The sequence below is a fragment of the Mustela erminea genome, chromosome 11 (genome assembly GCF_009829155.1).
Source record: "Mustela erminea isolate mMusErm1 chromosome 11, mMusErm1.Pri, whole genome shotgun sequence".
Lineage (NCBI taxonomy): Eukaryota > Metazoa > Chordata > Mammalia > Carnivora > Mustelidae > Mustela > Mustela erminea.
The window spans coordinates 41,364,500-41,376,859 of record NC_045624.1 but is presented as its reverse complement, the minus strand read 5'-3'; the positions used below and the strand labels follow the sequence as shown (position 1 = coordinate 41,376,859).

The window sequence follows — 12,360 nt, the reverse complement described above, 5'->3', positions numbered from 1 at the left end:
GGCTCTCTAGTCCTCCTCCTTGATACAGAAGAAGAGTGCTGTAAAAATACTTAGCTACAATAAAGAAAAAAAGAATACTCAGCCTCATTAGGAGAGAGGTCTACCATAATCAAAGTATGTCACCTCAGGATTAAAGTGACTAACCTTAGAAGTTATAGGTGAAATCCAAGGCCTGATTTTGTTTTTGTTTGTAAGCCATGATTTAATTTCTTAAAGTGCTTTACTGAGATAAAATTCACCAATTTAAAATGTGCAATTCAGTGGTCCCATCAGTGGTCAAAGCCTGTTGATGTGAAGGCAAAATAAACATGTTTATCAACAAAGTCAGAAGAAGGCATGTCTCTTTTAAGTTGTCTTATGTGTTGAATAGTTTTCAAAGATCCTCAGGGAGCACAGGTTTCTTTCCTCCCTGGGACTATAGTGAGTTACTGATATTTTGGCATTTATTTTTGTCTCTTTAAGTATACTAGCCTTAAGATAAAACTCGTTTGCAATATTTTCCAACATGAAAATTTTGATCAAAATTGTGTAGAGATTTCAGGGCACCTGGGTGTCTCTTGTTAAGTGTCTGCCTTCAGCTGAGGTCATGATCCCCAGGTCCTGGGATGGAGCCCCACATTGGGCTCCCTACTAAGTGGGAAGCCTGCTTCTCCCTCTCCCACTCCCCCTGCTTTTGTTCCCTCTCTTGCTGTGTCTCTCTCTGTCAAATAAATAAAATTAAAAAAAAAAAAAAAAAAACAGAAACAAAATTGTGCGGAGATTTGAGCCTGTGGACTTTAATGTCAGTAGAGTGAAATACAGCATTTAACTATGTTTATGTCTGTTTTCCGGCATTTCAGAAATAATTATCAGCATATTTATTTGCTTCTGATTCTCTCTCTTATATATCATCTGTGTGTGTTTTATCACCAAATATTTTTTTAAATAAAACAAAAAGGACAATGAAATATTTGAGTTACATGGAATGAATTTCATGAGCAGTGAAATTACCGTAAATGGCCTGGAAATTCTGCATACCTAAATGAAAAACTTTCTAGGGATTGATTGGTAGGTAGTATTTCCAACATGGTGATTCAGTTACTAAAATAAGTTTGATAATGAATCTTGGAACACTGAAAAAATAAAATAAAAAATAAAAATAAGTTTGAATTAGTGTTAATTAACTTATAATTGTAATGTCAGTAGTTGTTACAAAAGAGATTATAACACTTAGAAATTTATAGAGCTAAAAATAGTCTACATGTATTAACTTCATTAGCTTGGTTCTTTTTTTCATATTAAAATTTTGTTTAAAGTACAAAATTAAATGATTTTCTTCTCATTTTCCATTTTGTGAGTATAATTTGGGAATGGTTCCTTTCCATTTTCCTTCTAAAGTTTATTTTATGTCATCTCTAGATTTGATACACACTAGGTTAAGAGAAACATTCTGCTAACAGGTTTTTTTTTTTTTTTAAAGATTTTATTTATTTATTTGAGAGAGAGAGACAGTGAGAGAGAGCATGAGCGAGGAGAAGGTCAGAGAGAGAAGCAGACTCCCCGTGGAGCTGGGAGCCCAATGCGGGACTCGATCCTGGAACTCCAGCATCATGACCTGAGCCGAAGGCAGTAGTCCAACCAACTGAGCCACCCAGGCATCCCTTGTTTTTTTTTTTTTTTTTTTTTAAGATTTTATTTATTTATTTGACAGACAGAGATCACAGGTAGGCAGAGAGGCAGGCAGAGAGGGAGGAAGTGAAGCAGGCTCCCTGCTGAGCAGAGAGCTGGATGCGGGACTCTATCCCAGGACCCGGGGATCATGACCTGAGTTGAAAGCAGAGGCTTTAACCCACTGAGCCACCCAGGCACCCCAGTAGTCTGGTTTTTTTTTTAATATCTATTTTCATAATAATTATTTGTTAGAGATCCAGGTTTAAATATAAAACTTTATGGAAGGAAGTTCTAGATTATAAGTATCTGTAAATTGTAAAGCTTCTAAAGAATTTTTAATGCATTTATATATAAAACTTCAAATCTGTGTTCTGTGTCATTTAAGATGGTGTTAGAATAATTGAGAAATTATTCTCAAACACCAGAATTTAGTAGTGGAATTCAGCATATTATTTGTTTTCATCACTGTTTCAGAGTTTTGTTTTGAATTAGTATTTTGACTTCTGATGTTTATCCTTAATGTTCACAACAGGAGCCCTCTTGCACAAATGGAAGAAGAAAGAAGGGAGCATGTAGCTAAGATGAAGAAGATGGAGATGGAGATGGAGCAGGTGTTTGAGATGAAGGTCAAAGAAAAAGTTCAAAAACTGAAGGATTCAGAAGCTGAGGTAATCAGCCTAACATTTTCATCTTGCAGACACATTATTTCTTTTTAAAATAATAATATCTTTATTAGTACAGATAATGAAACTTTTCTACACATATTTTCCCAAATTTAATATAATGCCCTAACGTAATAAGATGGAGAAATAAAAGGAAACACTTTGTTTATAATAATATATACTTCAATATGTAAGTGGCCATAAATATTGTTAGGAAGATATAATAGAATACGTATGATGAATTATCAGTTTTAATGAACAAATTATGAGAAATGAAATTATAAACTATTTCCTGTATTCAAGGTAAAAAGAGTAAAGGTCAAGGGTTTTGGGTGGTTGTAAGAATAAAAGCTTGTATGAGAATTATAATAATAAATCAGTTATTTGCATATGAATGAGAAAATGAAAGAAAGAACTTTAACTGAACTAAGGGCTTGCCAGGATAAATTGTAGACCGCCAAAGAGGAGAAAATAGAAGGAAGGTGATGTTGTTGTAAATGAGTTGGGCATATTTGTAATATAGTGTCAGAGTAATTGCCATTGTTAGCACATTGGTAGAGTAGTGACAAAGCATCGCAGCAAGCTTATCTACTACTACCTTGGATGTTGAGTCATACATTTAGTTTCTATAAATTAAAAAGACCTGGAAGACATTTCCTCACACTTCCTTCAAGAAGTGAAAGATGGAGGAAAAAAACAATAACATGAGAATTGAGTAATAGTTGGCTTGATAGATATTAATATGAAATATTTTTTAAATGACCTTTAATGTTAAAATTCAGTGAGATCCTTCTGTTCATATGTGGCTCCGTTAATAATATTTGTATCTAAGTATATTAAAAGGGGATTTAGGTCTATTTTGTTTATGTTCTTATGGTTGATCTCATTGCTTTTGTAATTATTGCATAAAATGCTGAAACCCTCTTTGACTAAATAACCAGAAGTATTTTAATCCACTAAATAGAATGCATGGAGTGAGTAAAATATTGAGTAATTTGGAGGAAATGTTTATATTCCACATTAGATTACTCTCAAATTACTAGGCTTTACCTTTGATCTCTTACTTTGAAAAAAAAAGAAATAGACAGCCACTTTGACTGTTGTTAAATTTGTCATAAACTTAATGCAGCAAAGATAAGGAATACTTCCTTCTGGTTTGAGACTGTAAAACATTGCAGGACTAGGATCCCTAGCATCTGTTATTAATAAGATGACATTTTAGAGATTAAGTTTAGTCTTTTTACTTATCAGCCTTTTATTGATTCTGTCCATTTGAGTTTTTGCCCTTTCACCAACGAGTGAATAATCCGGAAAATCTGTAATAGAGGGGAATAAAAACAGGAATAATCGAGAGTCTGTATTACCTCTACACTTAGATTTCATTGAAAATCTAAAAGTAGTTGGATTTACATTTGCCATAGACATATTTTAGAAACTGCTCCTAAGAGTAAATGTTATAAACAAATAATTGTGAAACTAGCTGAAAAATCCTTCAAGAGTTTTATGATTTTTGTGAGTGGTGATAACAGTTTTGAGAAACTTTACTCTTTGAAGGATGAAATCTTTCTTAGCATTCGAAGAATCTGTAAAGAGAACTGCCAAGTTTCCCCTAATACTGTAAGCCATATAAGTATATAAATATATAGGTGAAGAGACCTATTTAACCTTGCGTAATACAGTTTTTTCTCTAGTTCATTAGTGTTAGAAATGTTTCTTTAGGGCACAGCTGTTAATATCCATCAGCACAGTGCATCAGGCACAGTAGTAAGCATTCTTAATGTATTGTGTCATTAAATCCACACCATAACCCTATGAGGTAGGTACTATTGTCCATCTCCCTTTGTATACATAAGAGGAAGGATAAAATAACTACGTCAGTGCCGCATATTGTTGTAAGTTGAACCCATTAAGTCTTTAAGTTTGCTCTTAATCACTAGATAAGTCCACAGTCATGTATCCACAGTTTCAAATCCTAAATCTTAATAAGCTCTGAAAACTGCAAAACCAGACATAGAACTAATTGTTTTATTCCACTTGATGTGAATATTATAAAATTTACTGCAAAAAATAGTAATGTGTTTGATACTAAGATAAGTGCTATCCTAGGTAGCCCAGGAGGTGTTTTATAAATGTAGTTTATATACTTTTCTAAGTAATAATGCCTTTCTAAAATCTGAAAAAAGTCAGAATTTTGTTAAGACATCTAACCCCTGACAGTCCTTTGAGAGGGCTTGTAACCTATACTTTTTGCCTACATGTAGTTAACACAAAAGATACTTCTATGTAACAGAAATACACAGATAAGGAATGATGAATATCTGTGAACTTAACTACCCAGCTTAAAAAATAAGACCTCATTAGTTCATTTTAACATTCTAACCTTTGTAACTCTCCCCTATAGTAGTTCTCTCCCTCCTTCTCTGAAGTAACTGTTGTGAATCACGTGTTTATGATTCCCTTGCATTTTTTTTTTGATAACTAGAGGCATTTTCCTGTGTTCCTATTTTTATATTTTCTTAGCAATTTGTTTGCTATAATCAGGAAGATGGTATCTCAAATTTGACTCATGTTTGTTTGCATTTATCTTAGATGGTTTTGTAGGAATTGCATGAACTTTTTGCAGTAAGAATAATTATGAAGTCACTCTTCGTAGTTTATAAAATAATTGAGAAAACAAATATATATGCAGAATTTTACTATCATCCAAATTTAGGATGTTAACTCACTGATGTAATATGATCATTAATAGAATATGATTCCTGGACATCTGAAGGTTGAATAGTTTTCAGGTATTAAGTGTATTTAGATTCAACCTAATTTTTTTTTTTATTGGTGTAATAACTATTTTCTTCAGAAACAGGTTGACTAGTGCCTAAATGAAATTATTTAAGGAACCATTAAATAAGCTCTTTGTTTCTGCGGTTACTTTGCATGAGTGTTTCTACTTCTAAGCCAGCATTCTTTACAGCATTAATTCTCAATGTAGGAAAAATACGTGCACTGGAATCACTGGGGTGTGTTGAAAATGCAGATTTCTAGTCTTAACACTCAAAAGATTCTAATTCAGTATGTCTGGGTGAGGTCCAGTAATTTGTATTTTGAGCAAGCACTTTTGGTGATTTGTATGAAGACTAAGATTTGAGAAACCACTGCTTTATAGGAATCGGGGAGGATTACTGTGATCTTGAAGCCCTTTAAGTCCTTATGGACCTGTTTTCTTTCCACTTGTCTCAGCTTTCTGAACTTGGAATGAGGAGACCGGTTCAATCCTGTTTCTTCCAATATTTTGGCTAGTGATCTTGGGCAAGTGACTTACACTCTGCGACTCTTTGTTCACCTGTACAGTGAGGACAATGATGTTTTCCTTGTCTTGTTTCTTCATGCTTATGGGTAGTGATGAGATGATAAAATAAGATGAGATGATAAATAAGATAGAATATGTCCATTGTAAAGTTCAACACAACTATAAACTTGTAGCACTTTTTTTTCCCCATTTCCCAAAATTATTCTCTTGGGTCACTGGCCTTTAGGGTGGCAAGTCCTACAGAAAGAGAAATCCCAGACAACACTTTCCAGGTGGTATTCTGAATTTATAGCATAAGAACTCAGTGCTTATTAACATTAGAAAGCCTGGGTGAAACATACTTCTGCTCCTGATATCTTAAACAGCTTTATTTTACATATTGTGCTGTGATTTAGCTCCAAAGGCGCCATGAGCAAATGAAAAAGAATTTGGAAGCACAGCACAAAGAATTAGAGGAAAAACGTCGTCAGTTTGAAGATGAGAAAGCAAACTGGGAAGCCCAACAACGTATTTTAGAACAACAGAACTCTTCCAGGTAATTCATATCAGATTCCTAAGAAATATGTATATTAATGTTTTAAGGAATTATTATCTTGTTTATTTATTTTTAAAGATTTTATTTATTTATTAGAGAGATCACAAGTAGGCAGAGAGGCAGGCAGAGAGAGGGGAGAAGTAGGCTTCCTGCTGAGCAGAGAGCCCGATGCGGGGCTCGATCCCAGGACCCTGAGATCATGATCTGAGCGGAAGGCAGAGGCTTAACCCACTGAGCCACCCAGGCACCCTGTCTTGTTTATTTTAAAAGACCTTACTCAGAGTCCCTGGGGGGCTCAGTCAGTTAAATGCCTGCCTTCTGCTCAGGTCATGATCCTGGATGGAGTCCTGCTTTAGACTCCCTTGGCTCCTGAGCACTTGCTCTCTCTCAAATAAATAAATACTAAATAAATAAGTAAAGACCTCACCCTTTGTCACCCAAGCACAGTTAATTTCATGGATGAATATTTTTAATAGATGGATGCAATCTGTCTACTCTAACAGTATTTCTTTTCATTACAAATATTTTCCATGACATAACAGGCTTCATAATTATGATTTCATAGCTTCATAGCATTCTCCCTAAGTGACTTACCATAATCAATTTCTTATCTTCTTTCTTCAAGTATTGGACAAAATAGTTGTGTTCGATCATTGGCAAGCATAGAAAACACTACTACAAAGATCTTTTACACATGTAGGGATATGTTTTACCCCCTAGTTGTACTGAATTATTTCTTTAGGATAAAAGTTATTTCTTAAGATAAAATTTTGGATATCTAATTCCAAATACAGCTAATCAGTTACTTGTTCTTAGTTTACACAAAACTCAGTAATATTTGTACCTTGACTTGTTCTTTTTCTTGTTAGTCCCATTAAAAACTGAAAAGTTGTATCCCTATAAGAATTCTACAGGGGCGCCTGGGTGGCTCAGTGGGTTAAAGCCTCTGCCTTCGGCTCAGGTCATGATCTCAGGGTCCTGGGATCGAGCCCCACATTGGACTCTCTGCTCCTCGGAGAGCCTGCTTCCTCCTCTCTCTCTGCCTGTCTCTCTGCCTACATCTCTGTCTGTCAAATAAATAAATACAATCTTTAAAAAAAAAAAAAAAAGAATTCTACAGTTTGCCCTCACTGTTAAATACTTGTTCTGTAACATTGTCCTTCTATTAACTTTTCCCCTGCAAAGAGGAAAATCTATTGGTAAAAGCAAACATAATGCAAAATTCAAATGGCAGTAAGAGAAAAGGATACTGTATTTGATGTCAGTTGATATTTTTCAATTTGCACTATTTCATTTGGAAAGAATTATTCTCATGCATTAAAAATGGGTTTTTGTCCTATTTTTACTGTTTATCCTGAAATTTGGTCAAATATTCGATTGTCTATTACAGATTTGCATTGTCCTCATTATTCACTTCTAAACCTTATTTTTATTTATTTTTTTAAGTTTTATTTCTTTATTTACTTTTGAGAAAGAGAGCAAGGGGAGGGGAGGGCAGAGGGAGAGAGAGAATCTTAAGCAGGCTCCACAGCCAGTGCAGAGCCCGACATGGAGATCAGTCTCACAACCCTTAGGATCATGACCTGAGCCGAAATCAAGAATCCAATGACGCTTAACTGACTGAGCCATCCAACCACCCCTTTTAATTTTTTAAATGAAAAAGTAGTGTTGTGAGGTGCTGGGTGGCTCAGTGGGTTAAAGCCTCTGCCTTTGGCTCAGGTCATGATCTCAGGGTTCTGGGATCAAGCCCCGCATAGGGCTCCCTGCTCTCTCTCTCTCCCTACTTGTGATCTCTGTCTGTCAAATAAATAAATAAAATCTTAAAAAAAAAAAAAAAAGTAGTGTTGGAAAAATCTAACACAGTTGTAGCTTGATTAGTCATTGATACTATCATGTATTGTCTGTAATGTTTATAACATGGCTACTCATTTTGATTATTTTCCTTTAACCATTTAGAACCTTGGAAAAGAACAAGAAGAAAGGGAAGATCTTTTAAACCCTCTATTGACCACCAGTTACGTATTAGTTGCCAATATGCCAGCTTGGACATCAGTGTTTGTTGGATCCGTTTGACCAATTTGCACCAGTTTTATCCTTAATGATGGATTTAACAGCATGACAAAAATTACTATTTTTTTGTTCTTGATGGAGATTAAGATGCCTTGAATTGTCTAGGGTGTTGTGTACTTAGAAACTAACAGCTCTAAGTACCTTTCCTACATTTTCTTTCTTTTTTTTTGTTTTTGTTTTTGTTTTTGTTTTGTTTTTGTTTTTTGTTTTTTTATTAAACAGATGTCTTCAATTTAATGCAAGAAAACATTTTACTGTTGTACAATCATGTTCTGGTGGTTTGATTGTTTACAGGATATTCCAAAATAAAAGGACTCTGGAAGGTATTCATTGAGGATAAATTGCCATAATATGATGCAAACTATGCTTCTCTATGATAATTATAATACAAAGGTTCCATTCAGTACAGCGTATACAATAATGTAATTTAGTCTAACACAGTTGACCCTATTTTTTGACACTTCCATTGTTTAAAAATACACATGGAAAAAAAATCCTATATGCTTACAATGCACCTAGAGCTTTTTTATAACAACCTTTTTTTGTTTATTTGTTTGTTTTGGATTCTTTAAATATATGTTATTCTCATTTAGTGCCCTCTTTAGCCAGAATCTCATTACTGCTTCATTTTTTAATAACATTTTATTTAGGTATTTTCCATATATTGGCCCTGCTAAAAATAGAATATAGCATCTTTCATATGGTAGAAACCAACAAGGAAACTTTCCTTTAATTCCCTTTTTACACTTTATGGTAAGTAGCAGGGGGGAAAATGCATTTATAGATCATTTCTAGGCAAAATTGTGAAGCTAACGACCAACCTGTTTCTACCTATGTGCCGTCTCTTTATTTTACTAGAAATGGGAATCATGGCCTCTTGAAAAGAAAAAAAGTCACCATTCTGCATTTAGCTGTATTCATATATTGCATTTCTGTATTTTTTTTGTTTGTATTGTAAAAAATTCACATAATAAACAATGTTGTGATGTAATAGAGTGTGGGCTCTTAAATATTTTACAGCTGATACGCAAAACTAGAATATATTTGGGTAGAAACTTTTCAACTTGAATTTGCCTCCTCCACAATTGTAATTCATCTTTTCTCTTGCATGTTTATTTCATTTGGAATGATTATGTATTGGTTTTCTAATTTATGAGATATATAGTATCTCTACTCATTACTATCTCATTAATATGTTATTCCGCTGAGAAAAATCCCAATTCATTCACCTTGGGTAAACTCTTACGTCCCTGGAAACTGAAACTTTTAACTGGAAAGAAAGTGGTATAATTTCACTAGGTCAGATGATACAGATTTTAACATAATGCTTTATGGCATTTTAAGTACAATTAATACAACCAAGTTCATTACCATAAAAAATTTCACTATGTTTGTTACATTTTAAAATTAATGATCCAAGCAGAAGGAAGTAAGTGCTAATTCTTATTTTTGGTGGCTTCATACGCTGAAGGATTTAAGCAAGTCCGTATGCTTGAAAGATCCTTAATGCTTTTCAAAGATACATAGATCCAAAATGTAAAACATAGATTATTCATATTATATAATTTTAACTTTACATATAAGTTCACCCCAGGGTTGCTATGTTTAAAGTAGATCTCATGAGGCATTAAAAGCACAATTTAGGAATACCACAGTAAACATTTATTCTTATTTGATGGCTATCACTAGTTAAAAGTTGTCTTGGAAAAGTTTTGTTAATCCTAAAATGCCTTCTGCTGTTGGAGAACGTTAACATGGTATTTTTAAAAATAAATTGCTGGTTCATCCAAGACAGATGTTCCAGAATAACTATAGGTAAAATATGTAGGGCTTCCTCCCACCCCATTTGTTTTGGTTCCTGTGTTAAGAAAGATTGGGTTAACACCTGTAACCAGAAGGATTTGGTTTTAGGGAGTTGACAACCTATTGAATTTGAAGAATGCAAAATGAAAAACTTTGTATAGACTACCTGCCTAACTAGTGAAGTATTACTCCTAGAAAAAGGTCCTCATAGTTACCATTTAAAAATTCTGTATATTGTGATAAGTTTGTAAGTCATTTTTATTCTACTATGCTAGTAAAAATTTGCACAAATCCTTATCTGTGTCATACTTAAGGTTTTACCTGAATTTGATATGGGTCTTCTGATTGTTGACTCCAGGCTTCTCAAGCATATTGAGGGCTGTTTTTGCTGTATGGCCTATGAATTTCTGAGAACTGCTTTATGATTACTCATAATACATATACCATTCAGGAAGGCATCAGGAAAGGCCAGCTTGTAAACAGAAAAGCAATGCCTACTCTCCATTGTCTAGAGGCATTACGTGACTGAAGCAGTTTGGTAACCACTGTCTTTAAGTATGCAGGATTGACCAAGTCAGTCCACTGACCGGTTTGGGCACCACAGTGATAGAGCTTTACTGCCACCTAGTGGGATGAGATCTACTTGTCTTGTTCTCTAACCAGGGAAGTTGATAAAATGAATTGATTGGATGTACGGTTTATTTCTATGTAACTTAGGTCATACTCTTGAAAGCTGAAGAGATACATACAGGCTCCTGCCTCTTAGACTCATTAATTTGGTGTCACTCTACCACCTGCATATTCTGAGAACCTCCCCTCCTCCCCGCCCCACCTTTTGTGCCTTTTATCCTCTTGGAGAAACTGACCTAGTAATGTGGAGGTAGGTGTATAGTAGGTGAGGTAAAAGCAAGAGGAAAGTGTATAAGATGGCCTGATAATGCAGCAAGAGCAGAATGTTGACATAGCAAGTCATCTAGATCACTGTTTCCAAACTTTATCCTGTTTCCTTATTAAATATTTTTCAGCATGTATCCATAATTGCAATTGTATAATAAATTGTATGCATGTACTACTATGTTACTGTGAACATTATGAAACAGACTTTTAAAGTGGGGGAAAAAAGTTTAGCATTCTTAAGCCCCAGTGAATTATCTAGCTCATTCCACTTTGGAAGCCATTGATTTAGGTAGTGTGTAGATCATTAATAATTTTGTTGACTCCCCAAGGATGTCCTAATGAAGACTGCTGTGGTATCCTATTTGATGTGAAAGGAAAAATTGTCTGCCACTCCAGTAAATTAAAGTCTTTTCTAATAAAAACCTTGCAAATGTAAACAAAAGTCCCTGTGTTTCATTCAGGATATTTTCCTTGCCCTTTGTAATAATAACAATTATTCATGTATTGAACACTTACTATGTTCCAGATGGTAAGTTAACTAGTTTTTGTGCGTTATCTTCATTTAACCCTTAAAAGATACCAGTATCATCCTTTTACAGACTGGAAACAGGCTTGGAGATGTTTAGTGACTTACCTAGGAGAAAAGTGGTAACTGGCCGAGCTGGGTTTGAACCAGTCATGGTGATGACATCAGGGCCTATGTGCTTCAGTCTTATGCCGTACAACCACCTGGAGTGTGCTAGAAAACCCTGAACACACTAATCTGTTCAAATCCCATCTCTGTGAACTGGGCATATTACTTTACTTTCTGAACAGTTGTTTCTTCAGGTATAAATTAGGGCCCTTATCTCCCTTGCTGGTTCAGAGTGAAGACTGGTCATGTGAACATATCTGGACCTTGAGAGATTATCTTTGGATGTTGATAGAAGCAGTGATGCTGGGCCCATGACAAAGAGTATTGTTTCTCCCGAAGTTTAAATGATGATGCATTTTTAGTAAGTTTGCATGGTGCTTTGATAAGTCTTTAGACCTGCTTCTTTGTAGACACAGAAAGCCTTTTGGAGTTACTAAGTGAAGTATGTTTTGACAATAGAGTACACCGTGGAAATAAGGCAATTTTGGTAAAAAGTGGGTTTTCTACAGTGCCAGTAATGGGAGTTAGGAAATATGTCATTCTTTGCAAGTAATGCTGATATGGTTTATCAGAGTATCTCATCTCTGACATGGCTGAAAAAAATTGGTTCTTTTCAAGCAAATTGGGTCCCATGATTTGGGATTAATCCATAGAATGTTCAAAGTTTAATGTCAGCCATTTTCAATAGAAAATAAGGGTTGACAATTTCCTGTGTTCTTTAGAAGCCTTTCAAAGCTTCACAGGAAGAATGAAGACTATTCTTGGCTTGAACATTTGCCCCATGGAGTGCTGGGCCCAGCCAAAC

The 12,360-nt window shown here is 34.7% G+C and overlaps 1 protein-coding gene across 3 annotated transcripts in view; it reads left to right on the top strand.

Annotated features, from left to right (window-relative positions):
* The window catches only part of SEPTIN7 (septin 7), a 114,696-nt gene extending 103,338 nt beyond the window's left edge, over window positions 1-11,358 (top strand). For all 3 annotated transcript variants that reach the window (XM_032303912.1, XM_032303913.1, XM_032303914.1), the window contains exons 12-14: window positions 2,183-2,318; window positions 6,012-6,151; window positions 8,108-11,358. In XM_032303912.1, coding sequence (XP_032159803.1) covers window positions 2,183-2,318; window positions 6,012-6,151; window positions 8,108-8,147 — 316 coding nt within the window. In that variant the 3' untranslated portion in view covers window positions 8,148-11,358. The remainder of the gene's footprint in view (window positions 1-2,182; window positions 2,319-6,011; window positions 6,152-8,107) is intronic.
* Window positions 11,359-12,360: the final 1,002 nt, after the last annotated feature.